The 22,238-nt window shown below is 53.2% G+C and overlaps 1 protein-coding gene and 1 long non-coding RNA gene across 2 annotated transcripts in view; one reads left to right on the top strand and one right to left on the bottom strand.

Annotated features, from left to right (window-relative positions):
* Positions 1 to 523: 523 nt before the first annotated feature.
* Positions 524 to 22,238, bottom strand: part of PRSS36 (serine protease 36) — a 31,502-nt gene continuing 9,787 nt past the window's right edge. Inside the window, exons 2-15 of the mRNA XM_059414826.1 lie at positions 10,865 to 10,900; positions 10,609 to 10,644; positions 10,215 to 10,377; positions 9,531 to 9,811; positions 6,806 to 6,972; positions 3,928 to 4,177; positions 3,690 to 3,819; positions 3,102 to 3,358; positions 2,856 to 3,019; positions 2,261 to 2,498; positions 1,994 to 2,135; positions 1,483 to 1,748; positions 1,287 to 1,408; positions 524 to 1,039 (exon numbers count right to left, since the gene is read on the bottom strand). Coding sequence (XP_059270809.1) covers positions 761 to 1,039; positions 1,287 to 1,408; positions 1,483 to 1,748; positions 1,994 to 2,135; positions 2,261 to 2,498; positions 2,856 to 3,019; positions 3,102 to 3,358; positions 3,690 to 3,819; positions 3,928 to 4,177; positions 6,806 to 6,972; positions 9,531 to 9,811; positions 10,215 to 10,377; positions 10,609 to 10,644; positions 10,865 to 10,900 — 2,531 coding nt within the window. The 3' untranslated portion in view covers positions 524 to 760. The remainder of the gene's footprint in view (positions 1,040 to 1,286; positions 1,409 to 1,482; positions 1,749 to 1,993; positions 2,136 to 2,260; positions 2,499 to 2,855; positions 3,020 to 3,101; positions 3,359 to 3,689; positions 3,820 to 3,927; positions 4,178 to 6,805; positions 6,973 to 9,530; positions 9,812 to 10,214; positions 10,378 to 10,608; positions 10,645 to 10,864; positions 10,901 to 22,238) is intronic.
* LOC132026683 (uncharacterized) lies at positions 10,383 to 15,098 on the top strand. Its single transcript, XR_009406970.1, has 3 exons — positions 10,383 to 10,502; positions 11,111 to 11,257; positions 14,373 to 15,098. It is a non-coding gene; the product is annotated as an uncharacterized LOC132026683 (long non-coding RNA).

Here is a 22,238-nt window from a genome sequence, read left to right as displayed (position 1 = left end):
CAAAAAAATGAAGGGAGAGGGAGTGCGATGTACCCTCAAGGATGCTTGACGGTGCCCTAACTCTGGGGACACTGGGCAGGATGTAAAAATGGGGGACCACTGAAGGACATGTCATGTGTGAACTGGGGACCCCGGAGGGTGTACACTCTGGGGTGCATAGGAGAGCAGCAGTCTGCGGATATAGACTACGGGAGACCCTGGACTCCCAAGCTGCGACCCTTCCTCAGCCCTCAGCCTCACCCCTTGCTCTGGGAGGCGGGGCAAGGGCAGTAGGGGCTGAGCTGGGGCTGAGGTGTCCGGCAGGTGCTAGGGTTGCTGATTCCACTGGGGAGGTGACACACACCCAGCTGCCACCCCACCTCCCCCGCCCTGGGGCAGGAATGAGGGGCAGCTGCCACGTTATCAGGGACACATTTCCTGGGAGCCCAAGGCCTGACTCACAGAGGCCCAGAAGGGATGGGCCCGATTCCTGGGCTTCCCCCAGCCCCTCGGCCTGCCCCTGGCCATGCCACAAGGCCACGTGTCTGTGTTTACACCTTTATTATCCGCTTCCCGCTGCCCCCAAGGATTCCCGTGCCCGAAATAGCCGGGCACTGGGACCCAATTGTCCAAAGCCGCTGCAGCCCAGGTGGGTGAGGCGCTCCGGAGGTTCCGGCAGGGAACAAAGCCGGTTGGGCCACATTCCAGCCCTGCTCGGCGGGAAGTGCAAGGCAGGAGGGAGTGGGGGGTAGGGAAGGTTGAGCCAGAGACCCCGGCTCCCTCAGCCCCGGATCAGGGGCGTTAGTAGCAGCAGGAACAGAGCAGCCTGAGGGGAGCCTGAGGCCCTGGCCATGTCGGGGGGACAGAGATCGCTGCCTTCTGGGGTCCAGTAGGGGTAGCCACTGGGAGGCAGAAAATGGGCCTCCTCCACTGTCTGGGAGATCCAGGCCTCTTCAGGGGCGATGGCAGCAAACAGCTCCCGGCTCCCTCGCACAGCCACGCCCACGAGGACCCAGGAGCCCTCCTCGGTCTGGCACAGGAGTGGAGGTGCTGAGGTCACCTGCGGTATTAGAGTCAAATCCCAAAGGGTCTCTTACTCTTTCTTCCTCCTGATTCCCTGCCCCTTCTTAGAGTCCAGCTACAGAGCACTGCTTGTCCCCACCCTTAGGCTTCCTGGCCCCAGTCTCTCTCTGAAGTCCGGCAAGGAAGCGCTGCTCCTTCCCACTTGGCGCCCAGCACTCAAGAATTCCAGCCCTGTTCTCTCTCGAGGACCTGGCTGCCCAGCACCACGCCTCTGCTCCCTTTACCTCACATGTGTCCTCCTGACCTTCTGAGTACAGAACACAGAGAGTCCCAGAGGGCAGAACGCCCTGATAGAGACAGTGACAGAGTCGAGGCATCAAGATGGAGACAGCTGCAGCCACAGGGACTAAGGGGAGAGAGAGTTGTCACAGGATTTCTGGCCTTCAGTCACTTCTCACCCCCAGGACCCTGGGCTCTCACCTCGGTCCCGGGAGCTCTTCCAGCCCAGGACCCAACAGCTGGCCCCCAGGGGGACACCCCCTGGGTGAAGGCAGATGGGCAAGGCTGATGGGGAGGGCTCCACCCGGGAGCTCAGCTCCAGGAGGGCCAAGGGGGGCCGAAGTCCCAGGTGCCGGGGCAGGCGGATGCTGATGACCAACCGGGATACCTGGTGGCCCTGTGGGAGGGGGGTGGCCCCTGCCCGGCCCAGGTGTACTTCAATATAAGGGACGGTTGTAGAGCCTGGCCTGTTGGAAAAAAAGCCCAACGTCACCACCTCCTCCCCCAGTCCTGTAGTGTAGGGGACAGGGCAGAATGAACTCCAAGGTCACTCCATTCATGATTCCTGGTTCCAAATCTCTCTTCAATCTCAAAACACTTGTTGTAATTCCCTGTACTGTCAGAACCTTAAAGGGAGAATATCCCACTATTTTAAGATTCCTTTTGCCCATCTCAATTTTCCCCTCTTGTCCAAGAGATGGGTGAGACCCACCTGAGGACACAGTGAGTGGCTGCCAGGACCCAGCCTGGGGCCACGAGGATCCCCGTGCAGACTCGACCTCCAGCTACGTGCACCTCTGCCAGCCAGGGCCACAGGACCCCCATCGCAGCGGGCTCTGGTCTCAGGCCACAGGCTAGGGAGAGGAGATGTCCACTGAAGTGGGGGCTCCACAGCTGCACCCTGAAGACACTCTCATGGATCTCAGCCCACGTAGGAGCCTCTAAGTCCCAAAGCCCTAAGGAGACTTTGAGCCCTCACCCCCGCGTTCTGTGGTGGGGGGACACGTCTGTGTCTCAGTCTCCTCCCCCTCAGGGCCCCAGTCCCAGGTCAGCTGGTCTTCGAGGTAGGCTCCCCGAGTCACATGGCTGATCCAAGGGCCGTGGGTCTGCAGCGGGTAGAAGGCTCTGGGACGTAGGCAGCCACTGGAGAGGGGGCCGATTCCGGCCAGGAACCAGGTCCCCTCCTCCTGACACAGAAGGCTCCAGCGCGAGTCGTTCTGCAGCAAGAGTGTGGGGGCGACGGGAAGCACGCGGCTCGCGGAGGTGCTGGGGCTTTTTCGTCCTCCACTGTGTCCCCGAACTCAGGCGTAACAAGCCCCCTCCTCCCAGCCGGGCGCCAGGACTCATCTGTCTAAGTCGGCCCTCACGTTAGGCTCCTCTTTAAACTAGGGGTAGCCAGAAGGCCGGACATCCCCCAGGGCCCAGCCCAGGGCCCTGCCTGGAGGCCTCGACGGCCAGACTCCGCCCCCCAGAGCCTGCAGGACCCGCCTTAATCTCCGCCCCGCCCCGGAGCTCGCCGCCTCCCTCCCAGGCCCCTCCGGCCCCGCCCCTCCGGCCCCGCCCCCGTCACTCACCCAGCAGCGGCCCGCCTCCTCCTCCTCCTGGTAGGCGGGGCACAGCGCGCGCGGCGGGTCTCCCGGCGGCGGCACCGGCGCCCCCTGGCGGCCGTACAGGCAGTGACACCACCAGCCGCTCGACAGCTCGGCCTCGAGCGGGGCGTGGGGACCGGCCGCGGGCTCTGCAAGGGAGGAGCGAGGGAGCCCGCGCTGCGGAGGCGTCCCGCCCGGCTCCGTCCGGCCGCGCGCGGGCCCCCCGCTCACCCCCGCGACCCCAGAGGGCCAGGCGGCAGCGGCTCCCGGGCAGGAAGTAGTGGTCTGGGCGCGGGAGGCACACCGGCCGCGGGGCCGCGCGGAGGTCCACGGGCGCGCGCAGCTGCAGCAGCGCCAGGTCGGCCGCGGCGTCCCACGAGGCGTTGTCGTGCGGCACGAGGCGCGCCACCCGCTCGGCGCGCGGACGCGAGGGCAGCAGCACGCGCCAGCTGTCCGGGCCGCCGGGCGCGCCGTCGGGGCGGGCGGGGCTGCGGGGCGGGGGCGCGGGGGCCTGGGCTGGATCCCGCACACGCAGCCCCAAAGCCACGCGCGTCCGGCCTGGACCTTGGGCTTGCGGAGCACCGTGTGCTGAGACCCCGGCGCCCTGCGTCGAACCCGAACCCCCGCCCGCTCGTCCCCTAGACACGGACCCTGCTTGCACGCTGGTCCCACTCCTGCCAGGGAGACCCCGTGCCCCAGACCACGGCGCCCCTCCCCTCGACTCCCACCCCACACCGGGGAAGGGCCAGGGTCAGGGAAATAGTGTCTCGGGCCCGAGGCGGGGGCGGCCAGAGTATGTCAGGCTGGGTTTTCACTCACTCCAGAAAGCAGCTGGCGGGTGCCAAGACCCAGCTCTCGGACACCAGCGCCCCACGGCAGGGTCTGGATCCCGGCACCATCACCTGGGCCTCCCAGGGCCAGGCCCCTGGCCTTGGGGCCTTGCCGCACTCTGAGGGGTGAGAGGCCGGAGTCAGGGGGCCTCCCGGACCCGCAGCAGTGTCCGCCCCGACTGCGATCTCTCCCGCCCAGCCACCACCGAGGCGTCCTGCTCCCGCACCTGGCAGGGCGATGGTGCAGTTCCCTTCCCTGGGCTCCCGCGGACCCGACTGGGGCTCCCCGGAACGGCTGGGAAAGGCGGGCCCAGGCTCGGAGCCCATGACCCGTTCCCGTATCCAGGCCTCGTAGGGAGCCACAGCGGTGAAGACTCCAGGACGGTTCCTTCGTCCACAGCCAAAGCCAAAGCTGGTGATTCCCGCCTGGAACCATCGGCCGCCTTCCTCACAGACCAGCGGACCCCCAGAGTCTCCCTGGTGATGGACAGTTCAGTGTTACACGATCAACGCAGGGACCCACCAGTGTATACTGGGTCACCTCACCAAGGTTCTGCGCCTCTTCTTGCCCAATACAGAGCCACTTCCTAGAAATCTGTCCTGTCTGAGCCTTGCCCTCTGCATTCCCTACAACTGTAAACAGAAGAAAGCCTTGTGAGGCAGAAAGGCTGATGAGCAGCCAAAGCCACGGGCACCCAGTTAATGCACCAAAGGCCACTCCACAGAGATCTGCAGGTCTTGTTCAGAGCCAAATGATTCTTGTTCAATAAATGGCTCAAATAAACACTGTTTTGGGTTCCTAAGTGCACCCAATTGTTAAGGTAAATCAGAGACGCCAACTTCAGGAGGAAGAGGCTTCTAGAAATAAGCCGTTAGAAAAACAGCAAGGGGGCACCTGGGTGGCTCAGTTGGTTGAGCGCCCAGCTCTTGTTTTTGGCTCAGGTCATGATCTTGGGGCCATGAGATCTGACTTGTGCTCTGTGGGGAGTCTGCTTGTCCCTCTCCCTCTGCTCCTCACCCTGCTTGCACACTCACTCTCTCTTTGTCACTATCTCTAAAATAAATAAATAAAATTTTTTTAAAAAAGCAGCAAGAAGGGTTAGTTTGAAAGCGAGTAAGCAGAGATAACTACAATTAACAAACACTAAATTAGCCTTGTTCCTAAGGCATCTTCCGTAGTCTGGGTCAGGCATCTCTGTGACCTGAGGAGGCCCCAGAAAAGGCTCTTGGAATCATTGAGAACTGTGCTGTGCAGTGTGGTAGATGCCACCCACACGTGGCTATCTGAATTTAAATTTAAGCTAAGCATTTAAAATTCAATTTTTCAGTCACACTGAAAATGTTTCAAATATTCAGTAGCCACTGTGGCTAGTGACTGGTGTACTAGACAGTGCATGGTTTTCTTTTCTTTTCTTTTTTTTTTTTTTTTAAGATTTTATTTATTTATTTGACAGAGATCACAAGTAGGCAGAGAGGCAGGCAGAGAGAGAGAAGGAAGCAGGCTCTCCGCCGAGCAGAGAGCCCGATGCGGGGCTCCATCCCAGGACCCTGGGATCATGACCCGAGCCGAAGGCAGCGGCTTTAACCCACTGAGCCACCCAGGCGCCCCTGGACAGTGCATGGTTTAGAGCAATCTAAACTGCCATTCCTGGCAATCCTGTTCAAGAAGGCAGGGGATTACGTCCATAGGTTCTGGAACCTCATAATGGGGAGGGATCCTGAAGACAATGTAGCTCAAATTCCCTTCACCACCATGCATGCTTGAGCATCCTCAAAAATGTGTGCCATTCGGGCGCCAAAAAAAGAAAGTGTGCCATTGGGAGCACCTGGGTGGCTCAGTCAGTTAAACATCTGACTCTTTCTTATTTTAGAGAATAAAAAAACCTCATTTATTTAAAGATTCTATTTGTTTATTTGAGAGAGAGAGAGAGAGAGAGCATGAGTGGGGTGGGGGAGGAGCACAGGGAGTAGGAGCAGCAGACCCCCCGCTGAGCAGGGAGCCGGATGCGGGGCTCCATCCCAGGACCTGGGATCATGACCTGAGCCCAAGGCAGAGGCTTATCTGACTAAGCCACGTAGGTGCCCCTATTTATTTATTTGAGGGAGAGAAACACTCTCAGGGAGGAGCAGGGAGAGGGTATGAGGAAGCAGACTCCCAGCTGAGTAGGGAGCCCAGATTCGGGGTGATCTCCCAAGCAGGAGATCATGAACTGAGCCCAAACCAAGAGTAGGACACTCAACTTACTGAGCTGCCCAGACACTTCAAAGCATCTGACTCTCGATTTTGGCTCAGGTGACGATCTCAGGATGGTGGGATCGAGTATGGAGTCTGCTTCTCCCTCCCCCTCCCGCTGCCCATACTCTCTTAAATAAATAGATAAATCTTAAAAAGAAATATGTGCCATTGGAGGAAAGTTTCTGGGGAAGATGGTTAAAATATACTATGTGCTGGCTTTCAGCAAGATAACTGGAAACTTCTATAAAGGATTAATCCTTCTACTTTTTACAATTTTATTTTTAAGTAATCTCTACACCCAACGTGGGGCTTAAACTCACAGCCCTGAGATCGAGAGACCCCGCTCTATGGACTGAGCCAGCCAGGCACTCCAGATTAATTCGTTTTTGAAAAAAATAACTATTTGCTGAATATCTACTAAGTAACAGGTGCTGCGCTGTGGCCTGGGATATGGGATGATAATAATAATAGCTAAATACTTATTGTAGCTCTGATTAAAGACCAAGGCACTGTCGTATTACATATTCCTGCTGTCGTCATAACCACCATATGAGGTAAGTAGTGCTATCACCTCCGTCTTCCAGACGAGAAGGTCTGGACATATGGAGGTTAAGTAATTTGGCCAAGGTCACACAGCTAATAAGTGGTGGCGCTGGACTTGTCAGCAGACTGACTCCCTCTGGCACCGCCGTAAGGAACAACGGCCTCTTGTTGAGCTCCAAGTTCTAATCTCATCCATCCCATTCACTGGCCATCTTGCCCTCTTTTTGCAGACACGAGAGAGATGAGATTGCCCTATTCCTCTTGTTTCCCAATGGTCAGGGCTCTCTGCCTGGCCCCGAGGGGCAGCTGCGGCGACCTCCCCTCACCTGGCAGGTGTCCCTGCGGCCCTCCGGGTAGCCAGCACACAGCATCCCTGGCAAAAGCTGGAAAGTGAGGTTGAAGGGGCCGGGCCGGCTGTAGAGACACTGACAGGCGGCCTCTCCCAGCAGCCTCAGCTCCACTTCCTGTAGCACCCATGGGAGAGGCAGGCGGTCTGCAGGTCGAACCAGAGAGCAAATGCTGTGAGGCAGATGTGAAGTCCCCTGGTCCCCAGCTCAGCGTTGTGCCCTTGAGGTGCCTCCTGGACATCTCTGTCTAGATGCCCCGTGACACCCGCGCCTGCTGTGTTCAAAACCAGTCATTGTCACCTCCCGCTCTTCTCTTACCTCGGGAATCGCCTCACCCAGAACCCAGTGAGAGCTTCCACAGATGGTTGTGCAGTGGAGAAAGTTATCTAGACGGCACAAGATGCATGTCGGGGCTAAAATCACTAAGCTCTGAGCCCCAGTGTAGGTTGTATAGTCTTGAGAGGGTGACCTTTTCAACAAAGACGTCATATAGCCTAGTGTGGTCCCACACTAAGTTGACAAGTTGGCAAGCATGGAGTCTGTACATCATCCTTGGCCTCGCCTCAGTTCCCAAGTCCTGAAAACCTCTCGTTTATGACTTCTTGGAATTTTCACTACAACTGCCCTAGTTCAGGAGGCACAACTTTGGGCCTGGATGACTGGCCTAGGCTTCGACTGGTCCATTCCCCAACCCACCCTTCACTTATTGCTGACAGAGAAATGTTCTTTTTTTAAAAATTATTAAATTAAAAAAAATTTAAATAGGTTCCACGCCCAATGTGGAGCCCAACTTGGAGCTTAAACCCATGACCCTGAGATCGGGACCTGAGCGGAGATCAAGAGGCGGACGCTTAACTGACTGAGCCGGCCAGGCGCCCCATGACAGAGGAATGTTTCTAAAACTCAGCTCTGATCTTACCAAAAACCATCAATGGACCCCATTGTTTACATCTGAGCCCTCCGCCCTCTCCCGGGGTGAACCTACCTTTGATGGAAACAAAGTCTCAGATTCCAGGAATGGGGGGGGGGGGGGCTGTGGACCCGGCTTCTTCCCTCCACACCCGGCTTCCTGCAAGGTCCCGTGATGGTGAAGCTGTACCTGAGGGTCAGCCAGGGAGGTTTGGGGATTGTCCTGGGGATCCTGGGAGCTGGTGGGGTGCTCTGGCCCTCGGTTTGACCTTAAGGCTTTCACGGTCCAGCCCGAGCAGCTTCTGTGGCCTCTGTTGCCTCTTCCCCTTCCACTCCGGCCTCCCAACCTGGACCTTCTCCAATTAATATGTCTCATGTGGGTTCCCAGAGTGGCCTCCATGTGCCCCCACTTTCCTGTAATGCTAACTTAGGTCCTCTTTACAAAGCCTCCCCAGAAATCCCCTGTTCTGGGGACGCCTGGGTGGCTCAGATGGTTAAGCATCTGCCTTTCGCTCAGACTGTGATCCCAGCGTCCTGGGGTCCTGGGATCGAGCCCCGCTTCAGGCTCCCTGCCGAGCAGAGAGTTTGCCTGTCCCTCTCTTTCTCTGCCCGCTGCTCCCCCTGCTTGTACTCTCTTTCTCTGTCAAATTCATAAAATCTAAAAAAAAAGAAAAAGAAGAAAAGATCAATCTCCTGTTCTGGGTGCCCTTTATCGGGATGGTCTGGGGCCATCACCAGACTTCCCCGGTGCTCAGAATTACCTTTTCTTGTCTTCTCTCCCCTTGATGGGGCCCCTCCAAGTACAGGCTGTGGCACCTTCCTCATCCTTGCCAAAGCCCTGGGCACTACACAGGTCTGATCACGGCACATGCACAATAATTGTGGGGCTTTGCTAGCATGGACTGTAGGATGGTGAGGAACGGGAAAGTGGTCTATTCCCCCCCCCCACACCTTCCAACACAGCGTTTGCTTATCTACTGAATTTCTAGCTTGTCTGCCTACTGGAGCTTAAGCTCTGAGAAGGCAGGGAGTTTTGCTTATGTTCGCTGATACATCTCTAATGCCCAAGTCGGTGCCTGGCCCAAGAAGGGGCTCAAGACGTTACCTGTCGAGTGGATGAAAGATGAACTGAATGGAGGAGAGTGACTTGGGAGAAGACAGGAGGTGGGCGCGTAGACGCGGATTGGGGGGTGGAGGAGGAAGAGGAGCGGGGGAAGAGGGCAGAGGCTGCCGTCTGCCGAACGAACGAGCTTGCAGGACTCCGGGCTGCGCTCTAGTGCCCGATTGCCTCGGGCAAAACTATCCAACGCGCGCGAGTTACTGCGATGTTAGGCAGCGGGCTAGAACCCTGACATGGGTTTTCTCATTTAATCCACCCAACAACCCCATGGACTGGGCACTATTTTCCTCCGTTTTCAGAGGAGGGCATGGACTGGGTGAAGAGCTAGGGTGGGAACCCTAGTCAGATCCTAAATGGAGGAAAGAAAAATCTGGAAGGAAAGGTGAGGAGGGAATGGGGTGGAGGAGTGCGGAGTCTCAGTGTGCGGGCCCAGGGGGAGGAGGACTGGCGGACCCGGGGAGCGGCCCTCGCAGCCGCCGGGCGGAAATCCGCGCTCCAGGCCCCCGCCCAGGGCCCCGCGCCGCGGGTTCCACCTCCCGAGCTGCCGCCCCGAGGACCCACGCACCGCGCGCCGCGGCTTCTCCTACTCGCCCCGAGGTGCCGCCCCGGGGCCCGCTCCGGAGGCTCCCGCTCTCCGGTTCCGCACTCCCCGGACCCCCCGCCTCCCCCACTTACCGTCTTCCTGAATGTCCCCCCAGCCGGTGGCCCAGCAGGCCGCGCCGTGGGCGAAGCGGTGCGAGGCGCGCGGCAGGCAGACGGGCCGGACGGCGGGGCCCAGCCGGGCGGGCGAGGCCAGGCGCAGCAGGGCCAGGTCTGCGCCCAGGTCCACGCGGGTGAAGTTGTCCGGCACCAGGATGGCGGCCACCGCGCGGACGTGCGCGCCGTCCAGGGGCCCGTCCTGGGAGTGCGCGCCCAGCAGCACCGACCACTCGGCCGCGGGCTCCAAGGTCCCGTTCCTGCACCGAGGCCCAGGCGGGAGGCGATTAGGTGGACCCGAAGACGGGCGGCCCGACAGCCGTGGGGTGGCGGCTCAGAGGCCGGGGAGCAGGTGGGGTTAGTGGGAACCCGGGGGGCGGAGCCGGATCTAGATCTGGGCTGCGGCGATCCAGGCTGAGTTAGGTTCCCCGAAGCGAGAGGATCCGATTTTGAGGCGGGGGGAGGAGGACCCGGGGCAGAGGGGATTCCGATTCGGGTACTGGGGGGAGTGGTGGGGCGAGTGACCCGGCGGTACCACCCGCATTCAGGGCCGGGGCACCCCCGCAGAGGGGCTCGGTTCCAGGCTAGCGGTCGGAGACTCCGGGTCAAGCTGCGGGGCGGGCCTGGCTTTGGCAGAGGGTCCGGGCGCGGGCGAGTACTCACGTCAGGAAGCAGTGAGCCGCGGAGAGCACCCAGGACGGGGCGACGAGGGAGCCCCCGCAGACGTGGCCCCCACGCTGCTGCAGGCTCACCTGCCACGGCCAGCGGCCTGGCGGCGCGTCTGAGCCCCCCACGATTCGGGCAGCGAGCTCGGGGCGACCGCAGTCTGCCATGGAGGACCGTGGAGGTCAGCCTGCCGGGTCCCTGACGCCGGAGGCCCGCGCAACCCAAGACAAAGCCTGTCTCCCACCGACGTTAATCTGCCCCTTGAGCAGGAATCAAGAGGACTAGGTACTGCTGACTTCCCGGCACTGGCACCTCCCTCCTCACCTAACCAGACTTTCTTTCTTTTTTTTTTTTTTTTTTTAAGGTCCGAGGAGCCCCCGTTCTTCCTTACCTAGATCATCAGGTTCTTCCTGGGCGGGACTGAGAGCTGGGGGTTGGAGGGGAAAGAGGGGAAGGTGCTGGGACCCCAGCCCGGCGCTGCCAGCCTCCATCGTCCTGTTCCCCGCCCCTCCCCCCCACCCCGTCCCTCCCCCCCACCCCGTCCCTCCCCCAGTCCCCTTTTCCAGCGTCCCCCTGCCAACACCATGCTACCCCTCCTCCTGCCTTTAAGGCCTCCCACGTGATTTCCCCCAGTCTGACTGCCTTACCTGAGTCCTGGAAAGCTCCTGGGATGGGGCTGAAGGCTGGAAAGAGGGAAGCAGGAAGAGGCTGGGGACCGACACTGAGCGGCCTCCGTGACTCCCCTCCCCCGCAAGCTTTCCGGCTGCTCCGTCTCCCCGGACGCTCGGCCCCATCCCCCTCTCATACACCATTCCTCTCCCTTCTGACGCCTTACTCCGTCCTGTTTCTGACCTTCTCCTTCCCTTCCTCTGACACCCCCACGACCCACACAGGACCCAGAAGTCCTGCTTTCGGACTCAGGACCCAGGGCCATCAAAGCCATCTCCTGTCCCCTGAAGTTACCGAGGATCAGAAGTGGAAGGAGCAGGTGCTGGGACATGGCACATTTGAGTCAGCCGGAGGCACGGAGATGAGTGAAGGTCTGCTCCCCGCCACAGCTCTGTCCCTGCCTAGGCAGCCCGTGACACCCGATGGTCCCAGGACCAGCCCCACCCTCCCTGGCTGGAGCCCATCCCTGGCAATCTGAGAGGATCTGGGGCTGGAAGGGGGAAGTAGGGAGCCTAAGGCCCCACCCAGAGCACTGTGAGCATCTCACATCTCTGGAGGCCCAAGGTGGGGGTGGGAGGCACATGTCCCAGCCCCAGGACACGGCTGGGTGGGAACCCTGTGGGCCGTGCTGGGAGGCTGAGGCCCTGGGTCCTCGGTGAGGCATGGCTGTAGGGGAGCCCAGGCCCTTGGGACAGAGGAGGTGGCCCCTCAGTGGCGTGACTTACCTGAGACCTCACCTCTGTTCAGGGTGTGGCTGATTACCCCAGTGGCCTGGCCTTCTCTTCTCACACAGCTCTGGTTACTGGAGTTGCTGGCCAGGTCTGGGAAGGGAGCTCTAGGGAATTCAATCCCACCCAACAAAGGGATCACAGATTCCTCTGGTTGGGCAGGGCCGAGGATTCTGGGGGGGCCGGGGTGGGGGTGCACTGGGCAGCCTGGCAAAACCAAGACGAACACCACCCTTTTTTGTGTTAGAGTCGTCTCCATTGTGTTGTCATTCTTTGTGTGACCCTGGGAAAGTCACTCAACCCTTCAGTGTATATCAATAGGAGGCCACTAAGAAACATGTGGTGCCTCAAAGAGGAATTGTGGGGAGTTTAGTGAAGGAACCATTTACAGAGGCACAGGCAGGGTTAAGGGAAACCACCAAGGGCTGGTGAAGCAACCCTGGGGCTAGCAGTAATGGAGAACTCTGCCCTGCCCTGCTGGGAGAGGCAAAGAGAGGGAGCACAGACCCGAAACAGAAAGGAAGAGCAGCAGAAGGAGCGAGAGGCTCCGGATAGGAGCCCCTTCAGTGGAGCAGTGCAGCCTTCTTCAACGCGTGGCTCAGCTGGAAGTAAGTCTCCATCTCCCGTTCCTCCTTCCCTCTGCTCACCTGCTAGCTCCTCCAAGCTCTGAAACTTCCCCGAAGCTGGAGGGATCCGGAGCCCATGATGTGGCCCATAAAGATCGCTCTGGGGAAGCAGATCAGGATGGAGAAGCGGTGGAGGAGAGTCACAGTAGAGCCACCCCCAGGTTTCCCTGCCACGCATGAGAAGAGCAGTTCTTTCTTTCTTTTTTTTTTTTTTTTTAAGATTTTATTTATTTATTTGACACAGAGAGAGAGATCACAAGTAGGCAGAGAGGCAGGCAGGGAGAGAGGGGGAATCAGGCTCCCCACTGAGCAGAGAGCCTGATAAGGGGCTCCATCTCAGGACCCTGAGACCATGACCCAAGTCAAAGGCAGAGGCTTAATCCACCGAGCCACCCAGGTGCCCAGAGAAGAGCATTTCTGTGAGAACTTCTGGAAGTGGAAATGACATAAAGCAAAGAAGCCATTACTATCAATTTATATGGAAAGTACTTTGAGCATTCCCAGATCTAAGAAATCACCTCTTCTAGGCCTCCTTTCTTTCTTCTTTCAAGGATTTCATTTTTAAGTCATCTCTGCGCCCAGTGTGGGGCTTGAGCCCACAGCCCTGACAACATGGGTTGCACGGTCCATTGACGGAGCCACCCAGAAGCCTCTCTCCTAGGCTTTTCCGATACCTTAGGACATATTTTGGTAACAAAAGCACAATATAAATTGAGATCAAGCACAGATGCTGGCTGCTGAGACACTGAGCATAGCTCTGAGGAGGAGATCTTGGGGTGCTTCCTGCCTGAAAAGCCAACCCGGAACCCTATTTTCACTTTTCACCTTTTTTCAAAAAAGTGAAAATCCTCTTTGGATTTCTTTTGGTTAGCAAAAACACATTCAATGTAGGCTTTCCTAAAATCCAAGTGGCACAATGCGAACTTTTGAAAAGCAGGGGATATCTGAATATCTATTTTCTTACCAATAATATAGGCTAGTAATAATATACAACTCTGTTAGTCCAGTTTCCCTAGAAAATAGGGGCCTGGGTAAAGGCTACATTCCTCGGGCAGCAAGAGCAGGGAAATGAGATGTGCTTAGGAAGGGAGTAAATGCAGACACAAGGACCCAACGTGGACCGAGTTCATTGATGAGTTTGCTAACCTCAGCTAGTCCACGGAGACAATGAAGGTAAACTTGGTGGCAACAGCTTCAGAATCATTAACACAACCCTGGAGTTTTAGTTAGTTAGTTAGTTTGTTTTTAAAGATTGTATTTATTTGTCAGAAAGAGAGAGCACTAGCAGGGGGAGCGACCGGTAGAGCAGGCGGAGGGCGAAGCAGGCTCTCCGCTGAGCACGGACCGTGACCTGAGCTGAAGGCAGACGCTTAACAGACTGAGCCACCCAGGCGTCCCTGCTTGTTTGTTTATTTAAAGAAAGCCCTACGTCCAATGTGGGGCTTGAACTCACAACCCAAGATCAAGAGTCGCAGTTCCTGGGGTTTCTAAGTCTCCTCAGATACTCGTTGGCAAGCATTAGCCCCTCCAACTATGAGGAACCTGTCATTTATGCAACAAAACTCAGAGAAATGAGGCAGTGGACAAACAAAGGTAGGAGAGGAAAGAGGGTGTCGGTTGGTTGCGGCGAAGCACGCAAGGCACGAACACCTTCACCTGCAAACCGCTGGCTGAGGCTCAGTAGTTCTCCATCATTTGGGTTTCAGGACCTCCTTACACTCTTAAATATTACTGAGGAATCTAAAGCGTTTTTGCTCATGTAGGTTATATCTATCAATATTTATTATCTTTGAAATTAAAACTAGAAACACTTAGGGATTCCTGGGTGGCTCAGTTGGTTAAGCGTCTGCCTTTGGCTCAGAATGATCCCAGAGCCCTGGAATCGAGCCCCTGCATCAGGCTCCCTACTCAGTGGGGACCCTGCTTCTCCCTCGGCCACTCCCCATGCTTGTATTCCCTCTCTCGCTGTGTCTCTCTCTGTCAAATAAATAAAACCTTTAAAAAAAGGATTTTATTTTTTAAGTAATCTTTACACCCAATGCAAGGCATGAACTCACACCCTGAAATCAAGGGTTCCATGCTCAGGGTGCCTGGGTGGCTCAGTCAGTTATGTTTCCCACTCTTGATTTCAGCTCCGGTCTGTCACAATTTTGGAGTCCTGAGATCGAGCCCCACATTAGGCTCTGTGCTCAGTGGAGTCTGCTGGATATTCTCATCCCCCTGTTGTCTCTTGCTCTCTCTCTCTGATTCTCTCAAATAAATAAATAAGTAAGTAAGTAAATAAATAAATAAATAAATGTTTTTTAAAAAAAGATTTTATTTACTTATTTGACAGACAGAGATCACAAGTAGGCAGAGAGGCAGGCAGAGAGAGAGGAGGAAGCAGGCTCCCTGCTGAGCAGAGAGCCCGATGCGGGGCTGGATCCCAGGACCCTGAGATCATGACCTGAGCTGAAGGCAGAGGCTTAACCCACTGAGCCACCCAGGCGCCCCAACAAATAAATCTTAAAAAAAAAAAAAAAAAAAGAGTCGTGTCTTCTACTGACTGAGCCAGCCAAGCACTCCCCAGCTTTTAGTTTAAACAAAGTTTATGTAGTCATGCTGAGTTAGAAAGAAATGTAGGGGCACCTGGGTAGCTCGGTTGGTTGAGTGTATGCCTTTGGTTCATGTCACGGTCTTGGGGTCCTGGGATGGAGACACGTGGAGTCTGGCTCCCTGCTCAGTGAGGAGGCTGGTTATCCCTTTCCCTCTGGCCTCCCCCTGCACTCCAGCCCGCATGCACGTGAGCTCGCACTCTCTCTCTCAAATAAATAAATAAAATATTTTTTAAAAAGAAGTCTAAAATGATTTCCCTTATATATCAGGCCTTTAGAGAGTTTTGTCTATCATCAAAGAGTGGCTCACCAAAGCAAAGGTTCTTGTGGGGGGAAGGGGGACACTTTGCTTTAGGGAGACAGATTGAAATTTCTGGGTTGCAAGGACAGTTTGCAAAAGCTGCCTCTGGGGATTCTGGTTCTTCCAGCCCAAGATGTGTTTGCTTGAGAATCGCTGTTCTAAGCTTCCTAACAACCAACAAACACAGAGAGGGAAACCCAAGCAGAGTCTCCTCCAGGTCCTAGGACGGAAACTCATTTTCTCCTGCAGGTTCTGATGGGGAGGAAACTTCTGGGTAATGAACTCTTCTTCAATAGCACCATTATGGCAAATGCAACAAAGAGTGTCATGAGGTTGGTTTTTATTGTGCTGCTTACTGGCAGCCAATAACCCTACAGTCAAACCACAAGTCAATAAAATGATGATGTGGTGGTTGCCTCTGGGTAGCAGAAACCACCATACAGACACACCGTTCTCTGCGGGTCTGGTCCGTGGAAGGAGAACTCTCAGATCAGCTACCATACTCGTTTTCTGTCACCCATAGAACAAACGATCATACAATCAATGGCTTAAAGCTATAACAATTTGTTACCCTATACTTCTGAGAGTTAAAAATATGACAAGAGTCTTGCTAGGCAGGGCTGGGTTCCTTCCTGGAGCCGCTAAGGGAGAAGCCATTTCCTTGCCTTTTCAGCTGCTAGAGGCTGCTCTCAGTCATGGGGTCCTGGCTCTCCTTCCCCATCTTCAGAGCCAAGAAGGCTGCATCTCTCTGACTTCTTCTCTTTTGCCTAAAGCCCAATGTGGGGCTTGAACTTATGACCCTGAGATCAAGAGTCAGACGTTTTACTGACCAGGAGCCCCTCTCTGACCCTTCATCTGTCTTCACATCTTTCTGTCTGACCAAACCAGGAAGGGTTCTTCGAGTTTAAGGATCCACATGATTAATGGGCCCAAAGTCCTTTTTGCCATATAAGGTAAAATATACCTTAAAAATAAATAAAATGTTAAAAAAAAGAAAATTGGCAGTATTGACTTAAGCTGTATGCATACTTGTATTATGATTCCAAAATACTTATGATTAGACAAGAGAAACAAGTGTGCCAAAAGACTTGAGCATAATGTAGTGTCCATAGCAGTTTTATTCACAAAAGTCGAAACCTAGAAACAGCACAGATGTCTCATAACAAGAAAATTGACAATTTATACCACAATTTATTATTGTGGTGCTTTGATACAATGGAATACTGTGTAGCAATAAAAAAGAATGACCCGTTTTTTGTTCACCAAAGAGAAGGTTCAGACTCTATGATTCCAATTATATGCAACTTAAGAGTACGGTTCCTGGGTGGCTCACTTAGCTAAGCGTCTGCCTTCCGTTCAGGTCATAACCCCAGGGTCCTGGGATGGAGTCCCCCATCAGGATCCCTGCTCAGCTGGGAGTCCGCGTCTGCCTCTGCCTCTCCACACTGCTTGTGCTCTCTCTCTCCCTCTCTCTCTCTGTGTCAAATAAATCATTAAAAAAAACACCCCAATTCTTATCCTTAAAAAAAAAGTCTATTGATAAAAAAAAAAAAACAACAACATCAAAAACAAAGCTAGGGGCACCTGGATGGCTCAGCCTGTTAAGCGTCTGCATTTGGCTCAGGTCATGATCTCAGGGTCCTGGGTTGAGCCCTGAGTTGGGCTCTCTGCTCAGCAGGGAGTCGCTTCCCCCTGCCCCTCTGTCCCTCCCCCCCCCCCCCCCCCCCCCCCGCGCTCCCCTCCCCCCCCCCCAACTCAAAAAAAAAAAAAAAAAAAAAATCTTAAAAAAAAAAAAAAGAACAAACAAAACTAATTGATATTGGTGAAGTCAGAATAGTGGTTACCACTGTGGAAGTATTGACCAGGAAGGAATGAAAAGGAACGTGCTAGAGTGCAGGAAAGTTATAGATCTTGATCTGGGTGGTGGCCACACAGGTGTACACAAACGAAATTTCATTAAGCCGACCCTTTAAGATTAGTACACTTCATGCACTTTACTGTAGGGTTCTTACACCTGAATGAAAAGAGACAAAACACATTTTGCAAGTAAGTGAATTCCAGGGTCAGTTAAGGATAAATGAACTGAACCAGATCTAAAAATGCTTTCCTAGACCACAAGCTTTGGTAGAAGGTGGAATATTACCTCAGATACACCAGGGACTAAGGGTTATATAGTTTCTGAAAGTTTAGCCAAAGCCCTTAGCAATTGGAGAAGCAATAAAAGCATGCTTAAGCAAAGTTGTTGCCATCACCTCCCTGATAAAAAAAAGATAATTTCTTTAAAAAAAAAAAATTGGTAACAGGTTACTTATTTTCTGAATTGGCCTTCTCAGTAAGAAGGTTATCACTGACCTAAAAAAAAAGACATCCTTCAGATAATCCTTTAAAAATATTTTTTCTCTTGTAGGTCAGTCACTTCTCAAGAAAACTGGAAGAAAAATATTGCTTCTCTCAGGCAAGCTTTTAAAAGGTGCTGGGTTGGGACGCCTGGGTGGCTCAGTTGGTTAAGCAGCTGCCTTTGGCTCAGGTCATGATCCTAGCGTCCTGGGATCGAGTCCCATATCGGGCTCCTTGCTCCGCAGGGAGCCTGCTTCTCCGTCTCACTCTGCCTTCCACTCTGTCTGCCTGTGCTCGCTCTCGCTCGCTCTCTCTGACAAATAAATAAAATCTTTAAAAAAAAAAAATAAATAAAAGGTGCTGGGTGGAGGGAGCAGGAGACCGTTTCAACAGGTTAAGGGCAGAGCCGTCTACGCGTCACAGAAGCTACTGGCGGGCCAGTGGCACTGCGTCTCCTTGTGGAGAGAGAAGGTCCACTCAGGTGAAGTTGCTCCGCTTCTGGTCAGGGCTGCCCGGCGAAGAGCTCGTGGGCAGGACCATGTGTCTCCTCAGAAAAGAATCGGGAGCGTCTGCTCTAATGCGCCCCAGAATGGGTGCCCTCACAGAGTGAGCCTGCAAATATTTCCGTCTGGGTAGCGTTCAAGCAGATGTAAGCCCCTTAGGGTCTGCCTAGATGAAAACAGAGGATGTTCAGTCAAAGCTCAGGTAATCCATGAGTAATTGTTTTTGTATCACTATGTCCCTTGCAATATTGGGGATATAGTTATACTAAAAAATATAATTTGTGTTTATCTGAGATTTAGATTTATTTGGGTGTCCTGTATTTTTATTTGCTCAATCTGGCCACCCTATTACCTTGGCCATAATATTGTCTCGCTAAGTTACTGTGCTGTTGCCTCTGCTCGGGAAGAGCAAAGACTTTCAGGAGTGAGCTCCAGGATAACCTGAGCGACGGTCTAAAGGGCCTGGTCCACCTTACTTGACGGGGTGATCTTCTGAATGGGGATAGTTGAGAAATTCCTGATGAAAGTTGAGGACATCCTGACTCCACTCTGCAGAAGGCTCGTTAGCGGTTTCCGCCCCGCCTTCTGGTGCTCGCCCTTGTGAGGGGAAGAGTAACTGCTTCTCCCGCCGCTTCACTGGAGACACCAGCGCCACCTGCCTCTAACACCTGGTCTCCAGGGACCAGAGGGGTGGAGTCCCCCAGCCTTTCTCTCAATGTAGTGCCTGAGCAGCTGAGGCCTACTGGAGCCAGAAAGTGCCCCAGGAGGTGCCTGGGTGGCTCAGAGGGTTAAGAGTCCACCTTCGGCTCAGGTCAAGATCTCCAGGTCCTGGGATGGAGCCCAGCGCTGGGCTCCGGGCTCGACAGTGAGCCTGCTTCTCCCTCTGCCTCTGCCACTCACCCTGCTTGTGCTTTCCCTGTCTCTTGAATGAAAAATTAAAAAATATATATATATACATATATATTTAAAGATTTTATTTATTTATTTATTGGATGAAGAATGCTTAATTTCTTATTGAAAATATTGAGAAAAAGATTTTATTTATTTATTTGACAGAGAGTGAGAGAGCGAGAGAGGGAACACAAGAAGGGGAGAGGGAGAAGCAGGCTTCTCCAGGACCTTGGGATCATGACCTGAGCTGAAGGCAGACGCTTGATGACTGAGCCATCCAGGCGCCCCCAAATTAAAAAAAAGAAAAGAAACTCTTTAAAAAAAAGAAAAAAGAAATCGCCCCAGGACTCAGTACTTTGGTCTCAAATGAGCAGTCCTACTTTAACTAAGAATACCTCACCATTTTTTAAAAAGACTTATTTATTTTGGGGGGCAGGGGAGAAGGAAGAGGGAGAGAGAGAATCCCAAGCAGACTTCATGCTGAGCACAGGGCTCAATGGTGGGCTCAATCCCATGACCCCGAGATCATGACCTGGGACAAAGTCAAGAGTCCGATGCTCAACCAACCGACTGAGCCACGCAGGTGCCCTAAGAGTACCTCAGTTTAGTGAGAGCTGTTACATGCCATTCGGGGAGTGGTTCCTGAGAAACAGAGGGAATGGTCTGACTTGTGTCTGGAATAGACACCCTCTGCCTCAGCGGAGAGCAGCTGTGGGGTTCTCCTGCGCAAAACGGAAGAGCGTGGCTGAGTCAGTGTGGTCCCTGCAGGTGAGACAGGTGACCAAGAGGATGGAGGTGAGGGCAAGATTTTTGATAAGTGGCTAGAAGCAATAGGGCCCTGACTTGGAGGCTGAACCAGGAAGCTTTCTGGACTCCTCTGGTCAACGGGGGGCATGGGGCAGGGTAGGATCTTGGGCATTCATACCATAGCAGTTACTTCTCCTGGGGGTGGGTTTTGTTCTCTGAATTCTAAACATCTAAAATGAGTACATGGGTACCAACTGGCTCATTTACCAAATGAGTAAAGTGAGTCTCAACTGGCTGGCTTGGTTGGTAGAGCATGGAACTCTTGATATCAGGGTTGTGAGTTCAAACCTCACGTTGGGCATAGAGCTTACTTGCAAATAAAGAAATATATAAATTAAGTATAATTAATTAATTAATTAATTAATTAAATGGGTGTATGAGGAAGAAAGCTATAGGTAACAGAAACCCATTCAGATTCTCTTACTACAGAAACTGGTGCATTATTATCAGGATATCGAGGGTTTCTCATTGAATCCCAAAAGCTCCCATGGGACTAAAGCTGTATGTGCTAGACTTCTAGACCGGTACTGTCCACACAGAGGTAATTAGTCACATGTGGCTACTAAATTTAAAATTAAAACTGATTAAGCGGAAATTGAAATTCATTTCCTTAGTCACACTAACCGCATTTCAAATGCCCGATACCGCGTGTGGATAGTGGTTCCCACACTAGACAGCAGAGATGTAGAACATTTCTTTACTGCAGAAAGTCCTATTGGACAGCTGCTTTAGATTATGTATCCAGCTTACTATTGCTCCTATCTGCTCCCATGGTCCACAGGAATGGGATCTTGGCTGCTATTACATCAAATTTTGAAATTATTTGCCCCTGCTTAAAAAATTTTCTGTGGATGGAGTGCCTAGTTGTCCCAGTTGGAAAAGGATGTGACTCTTGATAGCAGGTTCCTGATTTTGAGCCCCATGTTGGGTGTAGAGATTACTTAAATAAAAAATTAACTTTATGGGGTGCTGGGTGGCTCAGTTGGTTAAGTGTCTGACTCTTTGTTTCTGCTGAGGTTGTGATCTCCAGGTCATGAGATGAAGCCGCATGTAGGGCTCTGTTCTCAGTGTGGAGTCTGCTTGTCCCTCTCCCTGCTCCCTATAATAAATACTTTAAAAAAAAAAACTTAAAAAGACAAATAAACTTTAAAAAATCTTCTGTGGCTGCTCAAAGCTCTTATAATTGAATTAAGCTGCTTAGTGCGGCCAGCAATGCCCACAAGAAATGGCCTTGATGCCTTTTTCCAGTATCATACTACTCGTCATTTTGAAAGGCACAACCTTACTTCCCTGGCAAGTTCTTGGTCCAGAACCGTGGACTCAAGCTGGGCTGATCAGGGTGTTAGAATGGGCGGTGGTCTTCAGGTGATCTTGCCTGGCCCTGCCCTCTGATAGATCATCATTTCTCATAGTTCTTTACAGAGGAGCACCTGCTTTGTATCTTGGTTCGGATTGGGTTAGCTCCTTTGGTAGTTGACCCTCCCTAGAAGTGATCTTAAATTTCTGATCACTGCAGGCCACTGCCTGCGTTAGGTTAGTACACGAACCGTCTAAGGTATGACAGGCGGATTTATACTTGGCCCCAATCAGCTCATAGAAGAAATCATGTGGCTCTCTGATCCTTTTTCTGCTGTGGACTGTTCCACAGAGGAGATCTCTCAGGAGACTTGGGTTTACCCATGGATCTGCAACTTGGCTTTCAGATTGGTTTTAATAATAGATCATAGATCAGTGGTTTTAATTCTAATTCAGGAGCTGGCAGACTGGCCCTCTGGCCAAATCCAGCCATCAACCTCTTTTTGTAAGTCAAGTCTCATGGTACCACAGCTACTTCCATTCATTGACCTGTTTTCTAGGGCTGCTTTAGTGCTATGAAGACAGGGTCGAGTACTTGCTACAGAGACCTTTACAAAGCCTAAAATATTTACTGACTGTGCTTTATGGAAAATGTTTAATTGACTCTTGTTCTAGATGGTCAACTTGTGGACAAAATTCCCATTTTTATTATTTAAAAGATTTTATTTATTTATTTGTGAGAGAGAGCTGGAGGGAAAGAGAATCTGAAGCAGACTCTACGTTGAGGGCAGAGCCCTACTCAGGGCTTGATCCTGTCACCATGAGATCATGACCCGACCTAAACCAAGAGTTGGGTGCTTATCCAACTGAGCCACCCAGGTGCCTCTAACATTGTATCATTTCTATCAGTGAATAAAACAAAGATCACCAAAGTTTGAAATAGCTTTTTTAGCTGAATGTGTTTGACAGAAGAAGAAATTCACTGGGAGGGTTGCTGAGTGGGAGAGGTCAAGAGAGCTGAATATTAAGAGGGGGTTTTCATGGTGATATGCTAATTAAGAATGAAAACTGAACACTTTGGGTAGAATGGAATGAATCCATAGGTTTGACCCAGGTGGCTAAAACAAGGCCCATTGGGTGCCTGGGTGGCTCAGTGGGTTAAGCCTCTGCCTTCGGCTCAGGTCATGATTCCAGGGGCCTGGGATCGAGTCCCGCATCGAGCTCTCTGCTCGGCGGGGAGCCTGCTTCCCCCCTCTCTCTGCCTGCCTC

Source organism: Mustela nigripes, chromosome 11, assembly GCF_022355385.1.
Source record: "Mustela nigripes isolate SB6536 chromosome 11, MUSNIG.SB6536, whole genome shotgun sequence".
Taxonomy (NCBI): domain Eukaryota; kingdom Metazoa; phylum Chordata; class Mammalia; order Carnivora; family Mustelidae; genus Mustela; species Mustela nigripes.
This window is presented reverse-complemented; position numbering and strand designations above follow the sequence as displayed.